The 22,777-nt window shown below is 42.2% G+C and overlaps 1 protein-coding gene across 1 annotated transcript in view; it reads left to right on the top strand.

Moving 5' to 3' along the window:
* The window catches only part of LCT (lactase), a 49,207-nt gene continuing 26,430 nt past the window's right edge, over positions 1-22,777 (top strand). Inside the window, exons 1-5 of the mRNA XM_040228515.1 lie at positions 1-640; positions 11,496-11,575; positions 14,454-14,537; positions 17,887-17,989; positions 20,180-20,258. Coding sequence (XP_040084449.1) covers positions 1-640; positions 11,496-11,575; positions 14,454-14,537; positions 17,887-17,989; positions 20,180-20,258 — 986 coding nt within the window. The remainder of the gene's footprint in view (positions 641-11,495; positions 11,576-14,453; positions 14,538-17,886; positions 17,990-20,179; positions 20,259-22,777) is intronic.

Here is a 22,777-nt window from a genome sequence, read left to right as displayed (position 1 = left end):
ATGGAGCTGGCCTGGCATTTAGTCCTTATTGTCCTTTTAAGTTTTTCTTGCTGGGGTTTAGACTGGGACTCTGATAAAAATTTCATCTCAGCTGCTGGTCCTCTAACCAACAACTTGCTACGCAACCTGAGGGATCCCCTGGGAAACCAGGACCCACCCTTTGTAGCAGAAGATGAAGAAATTTACGTTTGTCGCCAGCCACTGCCTGCATTCCTGCCAGAGTACTTTAGAAGTGTCCGTGCCAGTATGATCACCCATTACAAAGTATTTCTGCCATGGGCACAACTTCTCCCAGAAGGAATCTCGGAGAACCCAGACAAGGGAACAGTGCTGTGCTATCGGCAACTGCTTGAGGCCCTCAAGACTGCTCAGCTTCAGCCCCTGGTGGTTCTACACCACCAGACCCTCCCTGCCAGCACTCGCCAGAGAACTGAGGCCTTTGCTGATCTCTTTGCTGCCTATGCCTCCTTCGCCTTCCGCTCCTTTGGGGACCTAGTTGAGATCTGGTTCACTTTTAGTGACTTGGAGCGAGTGATCACGAAGCTTCCCCACCAGGAATCAAGATCTTCACGTCTGCAGATCCTCACTGATGCCCACAGAAAAGCCTATGAGATTTACCATGAAAAATATGCTTCTCAAGGTGAGTTCACAACCCTGATGGCTGACCCACCACAGCCTTCATCATCCGCCTTCATCCACCCTTCTTAAAGCAGGACTCAGCATTTCTTTCCACTTCCTTTCAACAGTCCCCTCATAGCTATTTATAAGTGAGAAATTAATACCATCCTGAGGATTTCTTGGTGGAAGTAGGTAGGGGTGGCTTGCATTGTACCATGCCCAATATCCCCTTTGAAAAATGTCTTTAAACCCTCCTTACCCAGTCTTGAGTCTACACTATTATCAATTATCTTTCTGTCTTTCCTTCTTCAGTCTTGCCTCCCTGACTCTCCCTAGGATTTCAAGATTTGCCCATTCTCTTTCAGCCTCCCTGCTTTCTTTTTTACGTTTTAATTTTTTATATTTTTGACCATGCTTCATGGCTTGGGAGACCTTAGTTCCCCAACGAGGGGTCAAAACCATGCCCAGTATAGTGGAAGCTCAGAGTCCTAACCACTGGACCACCAGAGAAACCTTGAGCCTCCCTGTTTTTCTTATGTAAAGCGAATTAGATGTTCTAGTTGAAGCTTATATTCCAGCAGGGGAGACAAATACAAGATAAATAATGATATGCTGATGGATAGTGAGAAGGGCATGATTACAATTGTCCATATTCCTGCTTCATAGCTAATGTAAGCTTCCCATTCAGTAGGTCTGGACAGATTCAGGACATTGATTCTAATATATTCCCTAGATGAATCTGAGGTATACCAATTTTGAGAACCAATTAGATTAGATTAATTAGATTAATTGGATTAGATATGCTTTCTAGTTTTTTATTATATACTGTATATTTGTATACATACTATATATCTGTATACTTGTATATTCTACTTTTTAAATTTATTTTTAATTGGAAGATAATTACTTTACAATTTTGTGCTGGTTTCTGCCGTACAATAACATGAATCCCATAAGTATACATATTCCCCCTCCCTCTTAAACTTCCCTCCCATACCATATTCTACTTTTGAAACTTAACACATTTAATTAATATATTCTCATTTTAATAAAAAATCTTTGAAAATATGATTTTCAGTGTTCTTACATGTTCACATTATATTAATGGCTCGTTTAAAATATTTCATTTTTACATACTAGTTTAATTTCCACAGTTAAAAATTACGTTGCAATGAACATATGGATAAATGCTTGCCTTCAGATAAATTCTGACAGACTCTTTTTTTTTTTTTTTAATTATTTATGTAATTTATGGCTGTGCTGTCTTCATTGCTGCACATGGGCTTTCTCTAGCTGCACAGTGAGACGTGCAGGCTTCTCGTCGCGGTGCCGTCTCTTGTGCTCCCGGGCTCTATGCTTGAGGGCTTCAGTAGCTGCAGTGCCTGGACTTAGTTCCCCCATGGCACGTGGGACCTTCCTGGACCAGAGATCAAACCTGTGTCCCCTGTTTCGGCAGGCAGATTGTTTAGCACTGAGGCACCAGGGAAGCCCTCTGAGATTCTTGAAACTGAAATTACTGGGTCAGAAAATGCCTTTCTTTAAGACTTCAAAGGATGTTGCTAAATTATTTTCCAGAAAAGTTGTAACTATACTAACAATTACAAAATTGTTCTTCTGACCCCACTCAGCCTGTTTTCAGTGATGTAATTGTTTTATCATTGGTGTAGACAGAAACAGTTGATTTTATTGAACAGTTGGTTTTATTCAAGTCAAATGAGGACTATATCTTTGGAGAGAGCCTCTCAGAAAGCTCTGAGGAACTCCTCAAGGAAAGCATGGTTTTAAGCACAGTTTTATATTTCGTCAGAAAAAAGAACATCAACCATGACAGGGGTACATTCCTGCAAAGGTTTGAAAAAAGACAGATTAGCATGTGCACAGAGAGTGTGTGTGGCTTGCCACCCGGGAAGGAAGCCTTATTATCAAAGGTGTACTATCTCTGACGTCCCAGGAAAAGAGGCTTGCATTTCTATCTTCACAACAGACATTCTTTACTTCTGGACAATGCATCTTCTTCTTTAATGGTTAAAGCACATGGACAATGTATGTTTAATAGACTACAAAACGGGATGTTCTAGTTAGCAAAAAGTTTACGTTAAATCATGCATGAGCCAGAATGACTTCCCCATATCTCAGTACATGAAAATTTTCTTCCATCTTTGGTAATTGATGACTGAAAACTATTATCGCCTTATTCTTTATTTGCATGTGTTCAATCATAGAGAGGTTAAACATTTTTTCTGTGTTTAAAATAAAATCAGGGCAGGGGAAAAAAGAGTGGGAATGTGGATAGGGCTAATTTAGATATGATTGTCAAAAAGGCTGTCCTTGGACCACCTTTTTAGCCAAGTGGAAGGAGGGAGAGAGCAACCACAGGATCTGGAGGATTACACGCCACCGGGTGAGAAAACAACCCTGCCGAGGGAACCACAAAAGCCCAGCTGTCGGTTTCATAAACTGTAGAGCAAGGGAGAGGAGGAGATGCCGGATTTGAAACCGGTTTCTTTAAAAGCCTATCATGGGATGAGTGAGAAAATAAATAAATGTTTATTGACTGTAATTCTACTGAAGAAGCTTTGAGTAAAATGAACTTTGAAAGAAGGCGAAGCTAGACATGGATCATCTGAAGCTGAAGAAAATCTGTCTTATTTTGAGGACTAATTCCATAGAATTACTTTAAATTATAAAGCTAGATATACATGTTTGTTAAAATGTTTTACATATTTCACCAGGCTTTCATATTTCTATCTTCATCCAGTTACTAAAGACTATTTCTTTCTTAAGCTCATATTTGCCTTCTTTTCTTCTGCTGCTCATTCCTCCCAGCCCACATTTCATGTTTTATCAACATCACTAAATTGTCTGTCCCTGATATAATACAGGACACTAAGTAAATTATCTTCTCAGTCTCTTTACTATTCCAAAAGGCAGTTTTCCTTCTTTCTTTCTCTCTCTCATTCATCCCCCGCTTTTTAATCCAATTCCATAGCTTTGTTGTTCTTTGTAAAATACATTTTTAATATACCCAAATAAGTTACATATGTTGATTAAAAGCAAAATATAACTTTTCAAAAGCAGGGATATTGACTAGTATCCCCTGAACTGAAAAGAAATTTTGAGACCAAAAAGTGAAGCAGGCAACTCCATAAAGTGTAATTATGGGGTTTATTGTGGGTAACTTACATATGGGTTGGATTGGCGATCTGGAAGCATTTGCAGCTGCATTCCCCACTGCTGGGCTTCCCTGATAGCTCAGTTGGTAAGAATCCATCTGCAATGCAGGAGACCCTGATTCAATTCCTGGGTCGGGAAGATCCCCTGGAGAAGAGATAGGTTGTCCACTTCAGTATCGTTGGGCTTCCCTTGTGGCTCAGCTGGTAAAGAATCCGCCTGCAATGCGGGAGACCTGGGTTCCATCCCTGGGTTGGGAAGATCCCCTGGAGAAGGGAAAGGCTACCCACTTCAGTATTCTGGCCTGGAGAATTCCATGAACTGTATAGCCCATGGACACGACAAAATGTCAGACTCGACTGAGCGACTTTCATTTCCCCGCTGCCAAAAGGGGTACAAGGAATATAAAGGGGCCAAAGCTAAAAATACATTCTGACTACTAAGGGAGTAGCACATTTGCACCAATGGGAGCCAGGGGTCTCTCCTCCCCGCTGGGGTCTCATGACCATTTTTCCTTGTGGACCATTAACTATCTGTGTTAGCTGTAGAGCATTCTTCCAGTTCTTGCATCACATGAAGACAGGGGTAAAAGTTGATAGGAAACTTATCTGGCTTGGGTGCATTTCTTGTGAGTACACTAGAGCTCAGTCACGCAGGAAGGGAAGTGGGTAGGACTGCAGGCCTAAGGAGGAGCTGACAAAATGCAGTCAGTATAATTCAGCCACATAATAGTTAACATCCACGAAGTGACCACACAGTCCAGCAATTAAGCTAAAACAATACTGTGATGGTTTTGTAACATATAGAAATATTGAATTACTATTTATACACATGGACTAACAATGTTGTAGGTCAATTATGCTTCAATTTGTTTTAAAGCAAGTAAACAGCAAAAAATGAAATTATACCTACAACATAATATCTGCTAGGTAGAGAACCAAGAGAAATAAAAGCAAATGTCAAGGCAAAAATATTTGCATCACAAATATTCATAGCAGTATTATTCATAATAACCAAAAGTGGAAACAACCCTAATGGCCATCAATTGATGGATAAACAAAAAGTGGCGTATTAGTAAAATGCAATAGTACTCAGCACTTGAAAGGAGTGATTGATTCATGCTACAATATGATAATTCTTGAAGACATTATGCTAAGTGAAAGCAGCCAGCCCCAAAAGACCACATATTATATAATTTCATTGATATTAAATGTCCACAGTAGAAAAATCTACTGTAAAGAAATTAAAGTAAAGTAGTGATGTCTGGGGCTAGAAGAGAGAATGGGAACTGACTGCTAATCGGTATGTAGTATCTTTCTGGGTGACTAAAGTGTTCCAGAATTAGTGCAGAGAGTTGCACAGCTTTGTAAATGTACTAAAGATAACAAATTTTTATAGTTTAAAAGGATGTATTTTATAGTATACGAATTATACCTCAATTTTAATGTAAAAATTAGTTAGAAAATTGAGGGTTTATAAGACAAAACAAACCATATCACAACTTTTGTCTACTTGTATATTTTTCCCTATCTCATCTCCCATTCTCCCCACTCCATCCCAGGTTAGCACTGTGCTAAATATTCCATCCATCTTGTATTAGACTATGGCTTTGCCCCTCCAACATTTGGTGTCATAATGGATGTACAAGTTCAAGCATTTCAAATAAAATAATTAATTACAGGAAAAGTGGCATTTTACTAAATACATTTTAGCCAAAAAAAAATCACCATGTTTAAAAAATATGTTTAAAAATTAAATTCCCATTTACTGATGATTAGAAAATAAACAATCTGAAATGAAGTTCTGATGTTTTTCCAAGGAATTTTTTATCAGCATGAGTTACCTACAGTGAAATGCATGGATCTTAATTTTACAGTCAGATCTATAAAATTGAACCCATACTCATATCACGATATAAAATTAAAACCATCCCCTCATCATGATATAAAACATTACTCAACACCTCCGAAAACCCCATGTCTTATCATTGTATCCCTACCTAATCCTTACCCCAGAAACAAACGTTGGTCTGGCTCCTATAGTATAGATATGAATGGAACCATACAGTGTATACTATTTTGTGTCTGTCTTTTTCCATCAGCATGTTTGTGAGATTCATGTATTTTGTTGCTGTTAGTAATTTGCTGCTTGTTTCTTCTAAGTGGTGTTCTATTATGGATGTATCACAATTGAAGGGCACTTGGGCAATTTCCAGTTTTTATCTCTTATATAAATAAGTTGCTATGATTTACATGGACGTATGTTTTCATTTCTCTTGGATAATATCTAGGAGTGGAAATGCTTACAGGGGAGAGATGTATTTGACTTTCTAAGAAACTGCCAATTTCCCAAAGCAGTTGTTCCATTTTATACTCCCACTAGCTATGTGTGAGAATTTAAGTAGCCTCATAATCCATACTAACATTTGGCATTTTCATCCTTTTCTATTTTAGCCATTCTGATGTTATCTCATTTAGATTGCATTACTTTTTTAATATAAATTTATTTTTTTAATTGGAGGCTAATTACTTTACAATATTGTATTATTGGTTTTGCCATAAAGTTTCTATCCCAACTGTGTATGCATTTAAACAATTTAGTGTCCAATTTTGCTTGGTTTGGAATTTAGCATGATGAAAGAGTATTCTACTTTTTGTAGTCCTCTAGGACTTTTTTGTTCAAACAAAATTGTTTCCAAGGCTTATTGATATTTTTGAATAGAGCTATATCATCTTCTTTTCACTGCTAAATGATATTCCACTGTGGGACTAAGCCAAGTTTTATTAATCCATTTTCCTGCTTATGGATATTCTAGTTTTCAAATTTTGCTATTATGGACATAGCTGTTATGGACATTCTTGCACATGCTTCTTTCTGCATATGTCTAAGAGTTTCACTTGTGTTTATACTCAAGTGATTGCTACTTGGGGGGATGTAAATATTTAGCTGTGAGAGATAAGTTGTTTTCCATTGTGGTTATACCAACTTACATTTCCTTGAGCAGTGTATAAGTTCCTGTTGACCTCTTCCAACACGTGTAATTACCAGAATTATAAATTTTTGCCTATCTCACAGATGTAAAAATATTTCTTCATCATCCTTTATCATCTTCTTTACCTGATTCCTATTCAGATTGAGCAGGTCTTCATGTGTTTATTAGCCATATTTATTTCTTTGGTATAATTTCTGTTTTGCCTTTTATCCATTTATGTTTTGACTTGTTGAAATACTTTATATATTCTTTAATCTGCATTGGGTATATAGGATGATGGTATTTTTCCACTTCTTATCTTTTCAGTTTTTTCATGGAGACTTTGAGGAACAGAATTTCTTACTTTATACAAAATTATCAATCTTTCCTTTTGGTAGATTTTTTAATAAGTTCATGTGTATCATTTCTTAAGATAATGTTGTTTACTTATTTGTTTTCGGCTGTGCTGGGTCTTCGTTGCTGCGCGGGCTTTTTCTCTGGCTGCAGTGAGTGGGGCTGCTCTCTAGCTGCAGTGAGTGGGGCTGCTCTCTAGCTGCAGTGAGTGGGGCTGCTCTCTAGCTGCAGTGTGCAGGCTTCTCACTATGGTGGCTTTTCTTGTTGCAAGCATGAGCTCTCAGGCACTCAGACTTCAGAAACCATGGCTTCTTGGCTCAGTAGTTGCGGACACTGGGCTCCAGAGCACAGGCTCAATAGTTGTGGCACACAGGCTCAGGTGCCCCGAGTCATGCGAGATCTTCCCGGATCAGAAATCAAAACTGAATCTTCTGCACTGGCAGGCTAATTCTTTACCACTGAGCCGCCAGGGAAGCCCCCAATCCCTTTCCCATCTACTGTGAATCTCAGATATTAGGTAATTGTACATCTTTCCAAGCACATTGTTTAGTCATTTTCTGTCATTGTGTCATTGTTGATATTTCTTAATAATTAAGGGGTAATCATTTAAAAGTCAGAGATAACCTGAAAAATTAAAAGCTATAGGTGGTTAAGAGTTTTTTTCCTTTCTAATCAAGACGTTTAAAAAGTTAATATTACTTTTTTGTTTGTTTTGATTTGTAGTTGTTTTGCATATCCAGGGCCAAGGAAATAATTTGTTCAGCATGTTGGTAATATATCCATAGGAAAGTAGTCTATCAATGCAGGCAAACCTTTAAAGCATTTTTACTTTTTATTATTTTAATTCTTTATTTACATGTTTATTGAGTTAGAGGTACATGAGAAAATGTTAAACCAAACAACTACTTTGAAAACAGATTGAGTTGGTGATTTGAATTTATTTGGCTATTTTAAAAAGTACTTTGCTTTACTTAAATTCACTTGAATCCAAAATTTGAAGTATCCCAGTAACTCACTGAAATAACTGAGGTAGTGATTTGTTTGTTACAAGATTGCATACATCCTACAATAATATTACTTTTTAAAACAGTTTCAGATTTATAGAAAATTTGAGCAGATAGTACAGAGTTTCCATATGTCCCTGTCCCTGAAACCGGTTTCCCCTAACATAAACATCTTACATTATTATGGGACATTTGTTGCAATTAAAGAACCAATGTTGATATCCTATTACTAACTAAAGTCCATGTTTTATTTGGATTTCCTTAATTTCTCCTGCATGTCCTTTTTCTACTCTAGGAACTCATCCAAGATACCATGTTATATTTAGCTGTCATATCTCTGTAGGCTCCTCTGAGCTGTGAGAGGAGTTACAGCCCTGTGCATTGGCGGCCAGGATGTAAATGGTGTAGCCACTATGGAAAACTGTGTGGCAGTTCCTCAAGAAATTGAGCATGCAATTACCATATGATCTAGCACTTGTGGGTATACACCCAAAAGAGCTGAAAGCAGGAACTTGAACAGATATTTGCACACCTATTTTCATGGCGTTATTCAAAACAATCAAAAGATGAAAATAATCCCTATGCCCATACAAGGATGAACGGATAAATAAAACATGCTAGATACATACAATTGAATGTTATTCAGCCTTAAAAGGAAATGAAATTCTAACATATGCTACAGCAAGGATGGACTTTGAGTACACTACACTAAGTGAAATAAGCCAGACACAAAAGGACAAATACTCTATGACTCCACCTCTGTGAAGGACCTAGAATGATCAAACTCGCAGAGACAGAAAGTAGAGCAATGATTACCAGAGTCCGGGTGGAGGGGGAGTTGGGAGGTACTCATGGGCCCGGAGTTTCCGTTTGAAACGATGGAAATTTGGGGAGGTGGATGGTGGTGGCAGCTGCAGAACAAAGCCACTTTTACAAAACTTAACGGTGAATTTTACATTGTGTATTTTTACCGCAATTTTGATAAGTTCTTTTCTAATGACTGTGGGTTGTTATAAACCTCCTGCTCATGTTTTCACCGTCCTACCGTGGGAAGGATATGAAAAGATTTTTGGCACACCAGCAGGAGCGTGAACACATCTCTCACAAGAAGAGTCGAGTTGCACACCCCGCCTCCCACTGCCAACAACGGAACGCAATCAACACTGGGGACTCCCACCCTCCTCCTGAGGCACTGATACTGGCGGTTCTATACTGGCCTGATAGATTGCTTTTATTTAAACACTTGGGGCAAACGGGTGAGGAGTAAACAAAAAGGGGCTGTTTTGTATGAACAATAGCGATTAGAGGAATGTCATACTTTTGTGATGGAAACAGAACTGAGCTTATCCTTAAACAAAATCTAGTAATACCTGTGAGGGACATAAACTCACACATTGCCATGCAGTAATTTTCTACATGGGCTTGAAACAGTTAATACTCAGCCCCCAGCAAATACTGATTTTTGAGTTCTGTAGACAAGAACACTGACCTTTAACCATATCCAGCAAAACTTACAAGATAAATTATCTTAAGCCAGTGCAATTACCCCCCACTTCAGTCCCAAAGAAATATGAACTGCCAACTTAGAATGAGGTTCCAGTTTTGAGTAACCTGCATTTTATGTTATTTTAAGAAGTATAGTTTGTGTTTGCACTAGGAACCAGTTAGGAATAATATCAGAAAGTTTATTTTGTATGATATGAGAATTTCTGGAACTCCAGGTACATTTGTTCACTCTGAGTCTAAAAACAGCTTGTAAAGTCAAATAAGAGTGATGTGTGAGTCAATTGCACTTAGGAATTAACTGTCCTCCTGTGTCATGTCATTAATCCAGAGATAATACTAAATTGGACATTTTAAAATGTTCAGCACAGGCTGAAAACATACGTTCTACGTGTGCTGATGTGATGATAGACCGAAGTGTGGAAAATCTGTGGAAGGTGAAATGGCTCCATGGGGCACAATCACTGAATAACTGGAAAATAGCATTATCTTATCAGAAGGAAAACCAAATGTCTCGGAGTGATAGTCCCTGCTCAGAGGATTTCAAAGTTCCATTATGCTTATCAAAGTAAGCACTTTGGTAGTTGGCACCAGTCGGTTATTAATAATGGTTTCATTGACTGGGGAGATCTTTCTCCTGTACAGAATTTGAATGTAGGAGAGAGGTCAGGCATATAAGCTTGTCATTTAAATCTCAAACTCTGGCTTTAGGCCATTTTGTTTACTGTTTCCAAAGCACAGGTCTGAGCACTTGCCTATGCACCCATCCTAAGCTCGCTATTTGGAGAGACTCAAGAAATGTCGAAGCTTGCTCCTCAGGGAGCACACAATCTCAGCAGGAGATAAAGACTTTTGTGCATCAAGGAGTTGGATGGTGCTTCTGACAACTGAAGCACCCCAAGTCCACCACGTGAATGGGTGCATTCTCAGTCATGTCCGACTCTTTGCAACACCTTGGACTGTAGCCTGCCAGGCTCCTCTGTCCATGGGATTTTCCAGGAAACAATACTGGAGTGGGTTGCCATCTCCTCTTCCAGGGGATCTTCCCCACCCAGGGATGAAACCCGCATCCCCTGCATCTCCTGCTTTGACAGGTGGATTCTTTGCCACTAAGCCACCTGAGATGCCCACAGCAGCGTGTTTCAAACCAGTCTGAGCACCACTGGATCTGAAGCACCCCGGAAACTTGTTAAAAGGCTCTCATTCTTGGGTCCACCTCAGTTGGCTGACAATAAAGGTGATTCTGATGTACGTAAGCTTCAACACCACTGTTAGGCGATCAAATGTCAAAGCGAGAGGGTACAAGCTGCACAGGTCTATATTTCCTTCATATTCTCCTCAATGCACAGTAAGGGTTGGACGGACATTTGCGCAGTGAATAAGGACAGGTAACAGCAGTCCCCTGAGAACACCTTATCTTTCCAAAGTCTCCCACTTGGAAGTCTAAACTGTTGTTTAGACCAACAGTTCCCAAGCTTTAGTGTGTGTCAGAATCACCTGGAGAGCTGTAGAGCACGCAGAGGCCAGGGTTTATTAGGAACTGAAACGCAGTTCTCTCCATTCTGCCTTTTACATTGTGCGGGGTTAGAGAAAGGAACTGTTTTTATTCTTGCAAAAGACTTTACAAGTATCCTGCACGTCACTGTTCTGATTTATATGAAACAGTCTCTAAAGGGACATTTCTTAAAAAGCTACCTTGTTTTCTAAAATCCTTCAGCTAGAGTAAAATCATGTGAGTGATTTCTGCAGAAATCTTTTTTTAAAGTTGGTGAATGTGGACTAGAAAGGCCAACAGGAAACGAGTTCACCAGTGGCTTCTGGGGTCACAGCCTCCTTCCTCTCTCACCTACATCCCCTCGTCTGGTTGGTTTCAGGCGGAAAACTCTCTGTGGTCCTGCAAGCTGAGACGGTCTCCAAACTCCTGCTAGAACCATCTACATCTGCGCTTGTCAAGGTAATGACAGCCCAAAGAAATAGAATCTATAACTTCTGAGAAAAGTTGCAAGTTTAATTTAATTTAATTTAATTTAATTTTTTTGCAAGTTTAATTTTAAAAAAACAATAGAAATTTTTGTCGGCTTGACATTCTTTCTTTTTAAATTTATTTTATTGAAGTGTACTTGACCTACAATGCTGTGTTAATTTCTACTGTACAGCAAAATGATTCTTTGTCACATTCTTTTCCATCATGGTTTATCACAGGATATTAAATATAGTTCCCTATGCTATACAGAAGGACCTTGTTGTTTATCCATCCTACATATAATGGTTTGCTTGACATTCTTACAAATGCCTCTTCTGAGTGTTATGCATTCTCTAGATTTATAATTACTTTAAAACAAAATCTTATTTGTTGTAGCCCCAGCTCTCACTTGGTTAAGTGTCAGCTTTTGCCTACACAAAGACGTCAAATGCCTCTGGTCTTGCTCCTTCTTAAAAAGAGCTTATCAGAAGAGAGGTCAGTTTTGTATTTTTTGTTTGTTTTTCAATAAAACAGATACTAGGGTAAGAGGTTTTTTTTTAAAATAACATTAATAATGTGGTCCCTAGAGTGCCCATCCTGCTTTCTACCTCCTCTAAAGACAACTTTTAACTATAATTTTAATAAGAAACGTTAAAACATTTGAGAATTTAACAGCTTTGGCCCTTGTGATGTTGCCTGCTGGGCGGCGTGGAAAACCCTCTGAGAAAACAACTGATTCCTGTGGTTGTGCAGCACTGTGTCTGTGCTGCGATGGAGGCCCCATGTGCCAAGGTCCAACTTCAGATTTACAAGCTCAGGGATTTAAAATCCAGACATGATAAGGTTCTGAAACGACCAGGTCCAAGACTAATAGTATGACCAGAATACCAGAATATCTCAATTCTTTTACAAGGGGCGATAACTGCTATCAATTATGAGCTCAGGAGGCCAGAGTCCCAATCAGAAAATGCTTGTCAAGCAGTAGTCTTTGAACTGGTCTCTCTGCCCCCAGCTCCCACCATGCAATACATCTTTTGCTGAACTCCCTGCTGAGAAGCTACATTCCCCTGAAACGGTGAAATTCCTCAGAGCCTCCAATGCGGCTCACCAAGGCCCTCTTGCCGGCTCGCTGGCCTCGCCTTTTCCCCAGTGTGTATGCTGTCGCTCCACCAGCCCTGCAGCATTCGCTACCTGAAGCCCTATCCTCCTTCCTTTCCTCAAATCTCTTCCAATAAAATTCTACCCATTTTTAACATCCATATCAATGTGCCCAACATAAAGAGGCTTCAGTTAATAATACTTCCCCACTAAACCAGATGTGGTCTCTCCCTGCTTGGAACATTTTAGCCATTTGTTAGATCAGCAGTTCTCAAATTTTTGTATCAGAATCACCTGGAGAGCTGCTGCTGTTGCTACTGCTGATGCTAAGTCGCTTCAGTCATGTCCGACTCTGTGCGACCCCATAGACGGCAGCCCAGGAGGATCCCCCATCTCTGGGATTCTCCAGGCAAGAACACTGGAGTGGGTTGCCATTTCCTTCTCCAATGCATGAAAGTGAAAAGTGAAATTGAAGTTGCTCAGTCATGTCCGGCTCTTTGCGACCCCATGGACTGCAGCCCACCAGGCTCCTCCGTCCATGGGATTTTCCAGGCAAGAGTACTGGAGTGGGGTGCCATTGCCTTCTCCGACCTGGAGAGCTAATAAAGTACAAAACCTAATGTGGAGGGTTGCCCTGGGCTTTCATAGCCTTCCCACATTCCCAGGTGAGTCTAATCCCCACCAAGATTTGAGGTGTGGACTTTTCTTATATCACTTAGAACTTTCTGCCTGTTCTTTATGTGGTCAGCACATTTACTAACTCTCTCTATCAAGTTGTAAGTTTCTGTGGCTCCTTCTCATCTTTAAACCCAGCACAGTGACTTTCAAGAGTATGAAGTCGATGATCACGTGCTGCCTGGAGCTGATAGACAAAGCAAGGGCCAAGAGGGCCAAGGAGAATGTTCCAGTGGAGCTTGCCAGCGGGGAGCAAGCCTGTGGACTGTTGAACAAACGTGGCAATAACTTGATTGGAAAAGCCACAGGGAGCAGTGGAGAGTCAGTTATCTAAGGCCACAGTGCACTGGACTATTCCCAGATGCCATCACCCACGGTCTCTGTCCCAAGGGAAGAGAAGGGGGGAGCGCAGGCAACAATCTGGTCGTGGCCAGGAGAGAAATGGCTCGCTGAAAAGGGTGGAGACTCTGAGTCTGTAGTTCTTAAAGTATATGCAGACAGAGACAGGGTGGAGAGGTATGTCCTTAACTGGAGCACAGATAGGAGTGTCCACAGACCACGAGAGCTCTGTTCCTGGATTACAGTATGGCGCAGGCTAGGGCCAACGGGAGTGGACTTCAAGCTGTGGTTTGAAAGTAGCCAGTGACTACAGCCTACAATTAAAACTCCAAGCTCCGGTAGGGTCTGCAGAGATCACTAAGTGGACTGTGGGTGGCTGAAGCTCCACTGCCTCTGTCCTGCAGAGTGGAAGGGCCATGAGAAGGGTGCCACCCAGGGCAGCTCTGGCCTCTGACCCCTTTCCTTAGAGTTCACTCACTCGCTGGAAACCCACCCTTTCTGGCCCACAGTACTTCTTTCACTCGCTCACTCACTCATTCCGTCGTACGCATTTATTGAGCCCTTCCTGTGTGCCAGGCACTTTGCTGAGTGCATACATGATGCACTCCTCACAACACAGAGGCAAACCCCATACACATTCTCACCTTGTCCCAGCTTTTCCTCATCCTGCTTTTTCCTTGGAAAATCCTGCTTTGGAGTATTCCATTTAGTAACAAAAATTGCTTATGTTCTAAAGATTCTATTTGCTTATTTCCAGGATGCAGTTGACTTCGTCTCTCTTGATTTATCTTATGAATGCCACAATGAGGCAGATTTACCACAGAAGTTGAGTGAACTGCAGGTAACTTAAGCTATTTTCCATACTGATGATGAATGGCAAAGGTTCCTGAGAGCATACTAGTCATTTAATGCTTCAGCTGATGCATAAACTGATGGTCCAGTGGTTAGGACTCCATGCTTTCATCACTGCCAAAGGCCTGAGTTCAATCCCTAGTTAAGGAACAAAGTTCCCACAAGCCTTGCAGCACAGCCAAAAAAAAAAAAAAAGAATCCATATATGTGCAGACTTCCCTGGTGGCTCAGATGGTAAAGAGTCTACCTACAATGTGGGAGACCCAGGTTCAGTCCCTGGGTTGGGAAGATCCTCTGGAGAAGGAAGTGGCAACCCGCTCCAGTACTCTTGCCTGGAAAATCCCATGGTCGGAGGAGTGTGGTAGGCTACAGTCCATGGGGTCGAAAAGAGTCAGACATGACTGAGCGACTTCACTTTCACTTTCTTTCATACATGCAGTTTTGTCTGTGGAAATTTCCATAGAGAGCCTCTGAAGGTTAGATAGTCTTCCCTGGAAAGGATAAAGAGAGTTGGCTTGTTAAAGTAAATATTTACATGAATCCTCTGCTCTCTCATGTAGAAAGTTATTGAGAATCAGAATTCCATTGTTCATTCTGAGATTGAAAAAGACATTTTGTAGATGTGGTCATGGAAATATTTGCCTTAACAAGCCAACCCTCACTCTCCACTCACCCCAGAGAACCTGTACGCCCCTCTCTGAGCCTTAGCTGCTGCTCCCCACCAGCCCACAGGTGTCTTAGGGCCCGGGGACCCACCGCATGTCCACAGGTTCTGAATTCTGCAGGAGCTGCCTGTGGATGCCGGGGTCCAGCCCCGGTGGATCCAGGGTAATTTGAAGGTGGGGACGGAGTCGGCGTCCTGGAAAAAACTTATTTAATTACAGATATAGAGGGAGATTAGAAACAGATAGTGTAGTAGGAAAATTAATGGTACCAGATGGGAATTCAGCCAGGAAAACGGGGAGCGAGACGGGGGAATCAGTCTTTCCAGAAACTGATCCGATTTCTTTATTTTTCAGGTTTGTTTATATACCTTTTTGTTATACATAGGGAAGAATACAGAGTCACGCGGGGGTCAGCAGACCTGACCCTTGTCACAATCAGGTGCTTCATATAAAATTATACAAAGGTCTTATGAGTTTCATCATCTTCTGGCCATGAGGTCTGCTGACATTTTATGGCCCTTTCTGATACCTGTCAGTTAACCAGAAAACTTATTTTTCCAGGGGTGATTTTTTCTTAAATCAGGCGCCACCCTCCAAATAAAGTTGCATTCCTATAGGGTGAGGGTGTAGTGAGTTACAATCAAGAAAGGAATTTACTTAACCTAAGGTTTAACATGATCAATCTTAAAAGTTAATACTTATTTCTCTTATATGCTAGTTATATTCATTATAAGGGCAGGAATATGGAGATTTAGCAGCAAATATTGGCTCAACAAATGTAAACCCTTCACCAACGTTCTCCTTAAGATCTATTTTGTCTTAAGATAGTGATAAAGTTATATTTTTGCATAGCAAGGACACAGTGATTTATAACAAAGTTCAGTCATCTATAACAAAAGAGAAAATTCATTAACTCAAAAAGTCTAGTATTGCTAACATCAAAAAACTACTATATTTCCTTTTCTATATTCCAAATACATTGATTAATACATTCCCAGGTGCCTAAGGATATGGAGGCCTGATGGCAATCATTGACTCATCAATGAAAAAAGCCCTATGTTAATACTCCAAACTGTTGTGCTGTTTATGGTTGAGGGGTTGTCACACAAGCTAGTCTGTCAGCAGAGAGGTTTGACCTGAGACATCCTTGTCACACCCACGGCAGGGAAATAGCAGTAATTATTGGCACGACAAATGAAAAAACCCTTCACCAATATAATTCCTAATCAACCCACTAATACTATACTAATGATCTTCTAACTTCTCAAAAGAGTCTGTATTTAGAAAGTTTTAAAACATCCCGTGCCTCTCACAGTTGGGAGGCTGTAAACAATCACATGCGGCCGGACGAGCCTGATCAGGCAGGCCAGAGAACCTTCAGAGTTCGTAAGTTGAAACACTCTTGTCACGCCCAGGAATTTTTATTAACTGGAGCTGCAAGTTAACTCCTTCTCTGAGAGAAATGGTTATGGGGGAGAGCTCCCTGTAAAGTACTCTGGTTTGGGGGCTGGATGCTCAGGAACAGGGGGTTTCCTGAGGCTTGATCACGCCTTTGCGTATGCCAAGCTTCCTTCCTCATGACATTTGCCATGGGCGGAGTTCCTCACACTGGCTCCCAACATGTGGAAGTCCTGCATTCCCTTCTCAGAAGAAACCCTGCTCCCCAGGGAATTCCCCACTCAGCAGATGGCTCCTCCAGCTCTCCAGCCCTGTGACATCACAGGCCGCCCCACTGTGCATGGATCTTTCAGGAAGGAGAAAACCCTCTATTCCCTTAATAATTTGACTTTACCACCTTGACCAGGCACAAGGAAGGAACAAAGCTATGTGAGTCAGCCCCACTAACTGGTTCTGAGCAAGTTAATCTGTTTCTCAGAGCTTAAGTCACCTCATTGTTACCGGTGGCTCTGAGAAAATAAAGAACCTGCCAGGCTCCTGTTTGAGTAGTTGCTGTTGGTATTTCTCAGTGGCTGTTAACTCTTCAGAGGAGGGGAAGATAGTGTGGGAAAAATGACCAAACCCAAGAAAAAGTAACTTAAAATGAGGTCAAACAACTTGTCAGCCCAAAGATGTTCCTTTTGATACTGAAATGGCTAGACATGGGAGAAAAATGACACCTACTCCAATTTTAATGAAGATAGTTTCTTTTCAATTTCTTTATGGAAAATGTCAGACATATCCAGTGGTAGAAAGAAAAACATAATGAAGCCATCTCCAGGTTCAGAAGCTGTCAACTCAGGGTTGATCTTGTTTCATTTATACGCTATCTCCCCCCTCCCCAAACCAGACTGTTCTGAAGCAAAGCCTCGACATTATAAACCGCATGGCGGCAGCACCTGATGGAGCTTCTTGTGTAGCTCAGGCCCCTGACATGGGCAGATGGCCTTGTTCCTGGTCCTAATACAGCCACTAGTCCTGTGGCCTGAGGTGATAGGATGGATGAACCTATGTCTTTGGTGGGGGTCTGTATAGAGGAAGGCCTATGTTATAGAAAAGTGTAGTTTTTTCCTCCCTCGAGTCTGGAGTCAGCTCCCTTTATTAACTGACACGGCTAGAGGTCATTTCCAAAACCACACTGAGTGTTGTGGCTTCACATCTTGAAAATCTGTCCCTGTTAACTAACAACTTACTCTCAGCAACTTCGGTTCACTTGCTGGCCTATATCATTTTCAGACCATTGAACCAAAAGTGAAAGTTTTCATCTTCAGTCTGAAACTCCAGAACTGCCTCTCCACCAGGAACAACACAGCCCATCTGCTCTTCAGCCTTCTCAAAGGTGAGTGGGCCATCGCTGGAGAGGTCTGCAGTGACGTTTGGTGCATCGGCTTGTAGGGTAGCAACCTTGAGAGTCTGGGGTTCCAATAGGAGGGGCGACCGAAGAAGGTCTGGTCTGAGAGCCTGCCCTAGATGCGTGTAGTGATCCTTGCCTTCTTGTTGTTGGTCACTTAGTTCCCACTGACCCACGAAAGAAGAGTAAGTTCTGTACAGCATGTGAAGAATGCCAGGGTCTCATGGAGATAAAGACCATCAGGCCAATCAAAAAGAATGCATTTGAATCAGTTCTAATGAGGTGGATAAAACTGGAGCCGACTATACAGAGTGAAGTAAGCCAGAAAGAAAAACACCAATACAGTATACTAACACATATATATGGAATTTAGAAAGATGGTAATGATAACCCTGTATGCAGGACAGCAAAAGAGGCACAGATGTACAGAACAGACTTTTTGACTCTGTGGGAGAGGGAGAGGGCGGGATGATTTGGGAGAATGGCATTGAAACATGTATAATATCATATAAGAAACGAATCGCTAGTCTAGGTTCGATGCAGGATACAGGATGCTTGGGGCTGGTGCACTGGGATAACCCAGAGGGATGGTATGGGGAGGGAGGTTGGAGGGGGGTTCAGGAGTGGGAACTTATATACACCTGTGGTGGATTCATGTTGATGTATGGCAAAACCAATATAGTATTGTAAAGTAAAAATAAAAAATAAAAAGACCATCAGGCCAGAGATGTCAGCTGTCAGCATGGCAACAGCCCTGTGCCCATCTGTCTGCTTCCACTACTCCTCCCTCTAGGGTCTCTCATCTGTGCCCCCCTTTGCAGGACTGCTCTCTGCCCACCCCAGACACTTTTACTTTTGTTTATTTCCCCATAGCCTGATCAGCATCTTCGGTTATAGGACCCCACAACTCATGGGCCATCTCCACAATGTCTCTTATTTCAAATTCTTGAGAGTGAATCTGATGGGTGGGCCATGCGTCAGAAGACTTCTCCTGGGACTTCCTGAGGTGGTCCAATGGTTAAGACTACATCCTTCCAATCCTGGGGCTGCAGGTTCGATCCCTGGTCAGGGAACTAGGATCCCACATACTGTACAGCATATAAAAAAGTTTAACAAGTTAACATTACCTTTGATAAAAATTTTAAAAATGATTATTCAGAAGAAGGTTGTCCTGGTCCAATCTGGTCAAGGGAAAGTGGTGTCCATTAAGGCCTCAGGGGCTGAGACCACTAGATACTCTGCAAGAAGGGGTCAGGGGCAGGCCGCTGGGTGCCTGATATCCAGTTCAGTATCCCTGTAAGGTCAGAATATAGGAGGTGTTGGTCATGCCCTTTTTACCACCTGTAACCAGTGCTGAGCTGGCTTCACGGACCTCATGAACCACATCCATGAATGCCATAGTAACTCTTGCCCTAACTCATCTTTGGAGTAATGATTTCTGTTCTTAAATCCCATCCCTTTCTAAATGGTTAAAATAGGCAATCTTATGTTTATGCTGCTGCTGCTGCTAAGTCACTTCAGTTGTGTCCAACTGTGCAACCCCATAGACGGCAGCCCACCAGACTCCCCTGTCCCTGGGATTCTCCAGGCAAGAACACTGGAGTGGGTCACCATTTCCTTCTCCAATGCATGAAAGTGAAAAGTGAAAGTGAAGTCACTCAGTCATGTCTGACTCTTTGCGACCCCATGGACTGCAGCCTACCAGGCTCCTCCATCCATGGGATTTTCCAGGCAAGAGTACTAGAGTGGGTTGCATCTTACAAAAAAGACTCCACCCTCTCCTAATGTTTGAGGTCTTCTGAGTCAGTTGTTCTCTGCATTTGGTCTCTAGAAAAGCAGCATCAGCCTCACTGGGAACTCGTTAGATATTCACATTCCAGAGCCCACCTCAGATTAGAAAGCTCTGATCAGAAACCTGGGAGTGAGCCCAGCAATCTGCACTGAAGAAGCTTCATAGGTGATGCCAATGCACATGGAAGTTTGAGAACTGCTGTTCTTAGTAGGGAAAAAAAAAATCACATGTGACCTCCTTAAATCATGGCCTTGGAATTTTCCAGAGGGGCTGGGAACCATTGCTTGGAGTCTGGCTGTGGTCTGTGAGTGAGGAGAACTGTTGGTGGCAGTCATGCATGGTTGGGTGGGCTTCAGGTGGAGTGAATTAAACTTCTTCTCTTTCAGCCGTAAATGAAGACCAAGTGCTCATCGTTGGGTTTGATATTAGTACATTCCTGAGCTGTTCATCGAGTTCCAAGAAAAGGTAATGTTAGATTTCCTGTTGAACTATCAATAACTGATGCTTGCAGAATGCTCTGCTGTCCTTCACCTGTATAAACTCACGGGACTGCTATCATGTGCCTTTTGGATTAGTGAGTCCTCTGTGGCCATTCTGGACAAGAAAGATGGAGACTCAGAGGGGAAAGCTGGAACAGCATCTCTGGGCCCCATGCGGTTCTGACTTCCTAATTAAGATCTTGTTGGAGGCATTGATAGATGATGAAGAGCAGGCTGAGTTAATGATAGACCTGCCCATCCCTGGAGTTATGTGGTCTGGGTAAAGTGAGTTCTCTGCACCATTTTCTTGCATGAAATTTGAAGCATATTACCTGCAAGGAGACAGCATAAATGGGAAAGTCAGCAGAAGCCTAATTCAGTGGTTTCTCAGGACAAAGTTTTAAAATTATTGTGGGATTGCAAACAATTTCTTAGCACATGACTAAAGTACAAAATTGGTAAGACACATACTAAAAAAAAATATTAGAGCAGATCTGCAATTATCTCCATGATTATGTCAGTCTCTTGCACTTACCTGGAGAAGGGCATGGTAACCCACTCCAGTATTCTTGTCTGGAGAATCCCATGGACAGAAGAACCTGGTGGGTTACAGTCCATAGGGTTGCAAAGAGTTGGACATGACTGAGGGGACTTAGCACCCACACGTGCATGCACTTACATTCCAGTGCATTTCTCGAGTGAGATAAGCTTGGTGTGGAAGCCAGTGCAGGGAGTTTCCCAGAACCCTCAGCACTCCACAGAGCATGTTGCACAATGGAATGTTTCGTACCCTGTGTCAAGGAAGGACTAGGGGCAACCATTAGCTTCCCAGACCTTCAGCTAGAGCTCACTGCAGACATTTCTAGCATAGCTCTGTCCAAGATCATAAGCTTCAGTGCGCTACCTCTTTGTACTTTTATTCTCCCAGCGCTTGGCTGTCCTCAGCCGTGTCTCCCTCTACTGTTCAATCCTCTCAACTCACTTCAAATCAGCAGTTCACATCACCAGACCCTAAGCAGCGACATGTCAGGCTTTGTGCTGAGTGTGCATACTGCATTAGCAAGCAGGTCAAAACTGCTCTCTGTTTATACTTGGAATCAGCTGAGGAGTGCTGGGCTGTGTTTTTTGGAAAATAAAACTGAAGAGGTCATAATAAAAGGGGCAGTCTGAGAAAGCAGTGATTATAAAACCACAAGATAACATGAGACATCAGTTCCAGGGTTCTCTTTCTAACACCTTGATCTCTCGCTACTTCTCCTGAAGAGAAGGTCCAATGTGGCTAACATGAAAGTGGGTGAATGTTTATGGAGAACCTGCAGGTGTGGGGCAGGTGGAAGGGGGTTCTGGGAGGACAGACATCATTTTCTCATTGGAATGTTTTAGACTCAGAAATGAGACAGAGAGGCCCACCAGTGACTCTAGCAGAGAGTGTGGCAGGAGACACAGCACTGCTCCCCAGAGGAGAGGATGAGAGCATTACCTGGGGTACTCTGAAGGGTTAAGTAGAAGGTGAGGGACACCAGGAAGGCTGAGTATATGGACTTCTTGAGCTAAATCTCTACCCAAGTGAGGCAAACCCAGGCTCCAAGGCCTGTATGGCAAGTTCTGTTTTATCCAGGTGGAGTTTATTTCTTGAAAACCTCTTTTCACCCAAGCCAGAAGGACAATCATGATCAGAAGGGTTGGGTCGGAACAGCTGAGTGGGCACCCCTCCGTGTCCCTGGTGTGCTCCAGACTCATGCATCTGTTACGGATAATCCACACCTATAGACTGTCATTTCCCATCACCACTTTTCTACCAAATGCAGAGTTGATGCTTCATAACACAGAAGGAGCTAAAGTCTGAACCCTGGAGAAGGGCATGGCAACCCACTCCAGTATTCTTGCCTGGAGAACCCCATGGATAGAGGAGCCTAGTGGGCTACAGTCCATGGGGTCGCACAGAGTTGGGCATGATGAAGGGACTCAACACACAAATTTGTAAGGCTCAGGCCCCACTCCATGGGAGAGAGATCTTTCTGCAGGGTCCCTGTACCAGTTCTGCGCTCTGGGCCAACCTTGTAAAATGCCAGCCCCTCTCCACTCGAGAGCCCTAGGACAGGGAGTTGCTCTTGTCCTTCATTGCCTCTCCCCATGTGTGTTCTCTTCTCCAGGCTGAACACACCCACCTCTAGCAACACTTCCTCAAGGCTGCCATCTGCTGGTGAGACTGCTGCATGCTCTCAGGCACTGCTCTCCAGCCCACACGACAGGACTCAAGGAGGGAGGGAGGGAGAGAGGAGGAAGAGAGAAGGAAAATAGACTAGAATTAAACAGAATATATCGGACTTTGTTGCGTATGAAAATAACTCTTTAAAAATAATTTTATTTATTTTTGACTCAGCTGGGTTTTCGTTGCTGCCCGGCTTTTCTCTAGTTGAAGAGAGCGGGAGCGATGGGTTGCTACTTTTCACTGCAGTGTGCAGGCTTCTCAGTGTGCAGGCTTCTCAGTGTGCAGGCTTCTCT

This window comes from Oryx dammah, unplaced genomic scaffold (assembly GCF_014754425.2).
Source record: "Oryx dammah isolate SB20612 unplaced genomic scaffold, SCBI_Odam_1.1 HiC_scaffold_27, whole genome shotgun sequence".
Taxonomy (NCBI): domain Eukaryota; kingdom Metazoa; phylum Chordata; class Mammalia; order Artiodactyla; family Bovidae; genus Oryx; species Oryx dammah.
This window is presented reverse-complemented; position numbering and strand designations above follow the sequence as displayed.